Raw genomic sequence first — 1,883 nt, 5'->3', positions numbered from 1 at the left:
AGCCTTTGTCTCAAAAGAAAAAGAACAAAGAAAGTCATGACTCAGCAAATGAGTAGACATTTGGAAGATAAGCCTGAGCAACTTTTTGAACTCCTTAGTTTTGTGTTACTCCAGGTTGCAACATTCATCCTCCAGAAGATCCTCTTAGATGACACCGGTTTGGCTTATATATGTCAGACATATGAGCGTTTCTCCCATGTTGCTATGATCTTGGTGAGTTCTTTGATCTTTCCTCTTCGCAACTACATCTGATCACACAACTTAGTTTCTTTGTAGTTGACACTGAGCAATTTCAGTCTTCTAACTAGAAGTAACAATTTTGGAACCTTTTATAATGATTTTTGGCCTATCTGATCTCTGGTGTCAATTAGAATTATTTTTTGTTTCATGTGTTTTTTCTAACCCTCACCCTATTGGGGGGAAACAGGGTAAGATGGTCCTGCAGCTATCCAAAGAGCCTTCTGCCCGTCTGCTGAAGCATGTAGTGAGATGCTACCTTCGACTCTCAGATAATCCCAGGTAAACATTTACAGAATTTATAGGACTTTAGGGAAATACTCTTCTTAATAGTTTCCCCATCTTTTGGCATAGCTCCTGTATCATTAGGGCTATATTTAGTTCATCTTGGACAAAACTTAAATTTCTTTTAAAATCCGAAGCCCTGGGTGGCACCTGTGGCCCAGTGAGTAGGGTGCCAGCCCCACATACCAAGGATGGTGGGTTCAAACCCGGCCCCAGCCAAACCGCAACAAAAAAATAGCCAGGCGTTGTGGCAAGGGCCTGTAGTCCCAGCTACTCAGGAGGCTAAAGCAAGAGAATCACCCTCGCCCAGGAGTTAGAGGTTGTTGTGAGCTGTGTGACGCCGCCACGGCACTCTACCAAGGGCGATAAAATGGCAGATAAAAAAATCTGAAATTAAAAAGCCATCAGAGTTGTCTCTTCCCACTGTTCCCACTGTTATTCTTTATCCTAGTCTTACATTCCAGAGAGCCTGCACAATTCCAAGGGAAGCCTTGTGATGCATTATTCCTGTGGTTTGAGCTTTCTTTTCCTACTCCCAAGTGGTCAGAAAGAAAATTGTACTTTCAAAGACCTCTTAGAAAGGAACACAGCCCAGAGGGCTTTTGAATTATATTTTCCATTTTTCTTCTTGGTTCCTGTAAGGTTCTTGAACTAATTATTTTATCTCCCTATGTCCATAATAATCTTTCTGCCAGAAATCATACATTATAGATATCGTGTATTTTAGAAATGTTTGACCTTTTGCTTTGTAAATCCATAATTCATAACAAAACCACTTGCTTAGATTCTCCTAAACCACATAATGGAGGGATTTCTATGTTCCTAAGGATGGGGACAATTTGATATAATGTGAACTCAGTCTCCTGCCACTGACTTTATTCAAGTTCTACCTATTTCTTGGACCATATTGTTCTGTTCTTTGGTGGCTCCAGTTCTCAGTAGTTTAAAAATGTAATTATTTAGGCTTGGCGCCTGTAGCTTAGTGAATAGGGTGCCCGTCACATGTCCTGAGGCTGATGGGTTCAAGCCCAGCCCAGGCCTGCTAAACAACAATGACAACTGCAACAAAAAAATATAGCTGGGCATTGTGCCGGGTGTCTGTAGCCCCAGCTACTTGGGAGGCTGAGGCAAGAGAATCGCTTAAGCCCAAGAGTTTGAGATTGCAGTGAACTGTGACACTGCAGCACTCTACTGAGGGCAACATAGTGAGACTCTGTCTCAATAAAAAAGGTGAATATTTAAAATTCTACTTGTACAAAGGAAAATGATCTGAGTTTAAAAGCTGTAACTTTGGCTCAGCGCCTGGGGCTCAAGCGGCTAAGGCCCCAGCCACATACACCTAAGGTGGTGGGTTCGAATCC

General features: G+C 42.2%; 1 protein-coding gene across 1 annotated transcript in view; it reads left to right on the top strand.

Moving 5' to 3' along the window:
* The window catches only part of CNOT9 (CCR4-NOT transcription complex subunit 9), a 35,049-nt gene that overhangs the window by 29,819 nt on the left and 3,347 nt on the right, over window positions 1-1,883 (top strand). Inside the window, exons 6-7 of the mRNA XM_012802258.2 lie at window positions 115-213; window positions 428-519. Coding sequence (XP_012657712.2) covers window positions 115-213; window positions 428-519 — 191 coding nt within the window. The remainder of the gene's footprint in view (window positions 1-114; window positions 214-427; window positions 520-1,883) is intronic.

The sequence above is a fragment of the Otolemur garnettii genome, unplaced genomic scaffold (genome assembly GCF_000181295.1).
Source record: "Otolemur garnettii isolate 467f Iridium unplaced genomic scaffold, OtoGar3 scaffold00013, whole genome shotgun sequence".
NCBI classification, from domain to species: Eukaryota; Metazoa; Chordata; class Mammalia; order Primates; family Galagidae; genus Otolemur; species Otolemur garnettii.
This window is presented reverse-complemented; position numbering and strand designations above follow the sequence as displayed.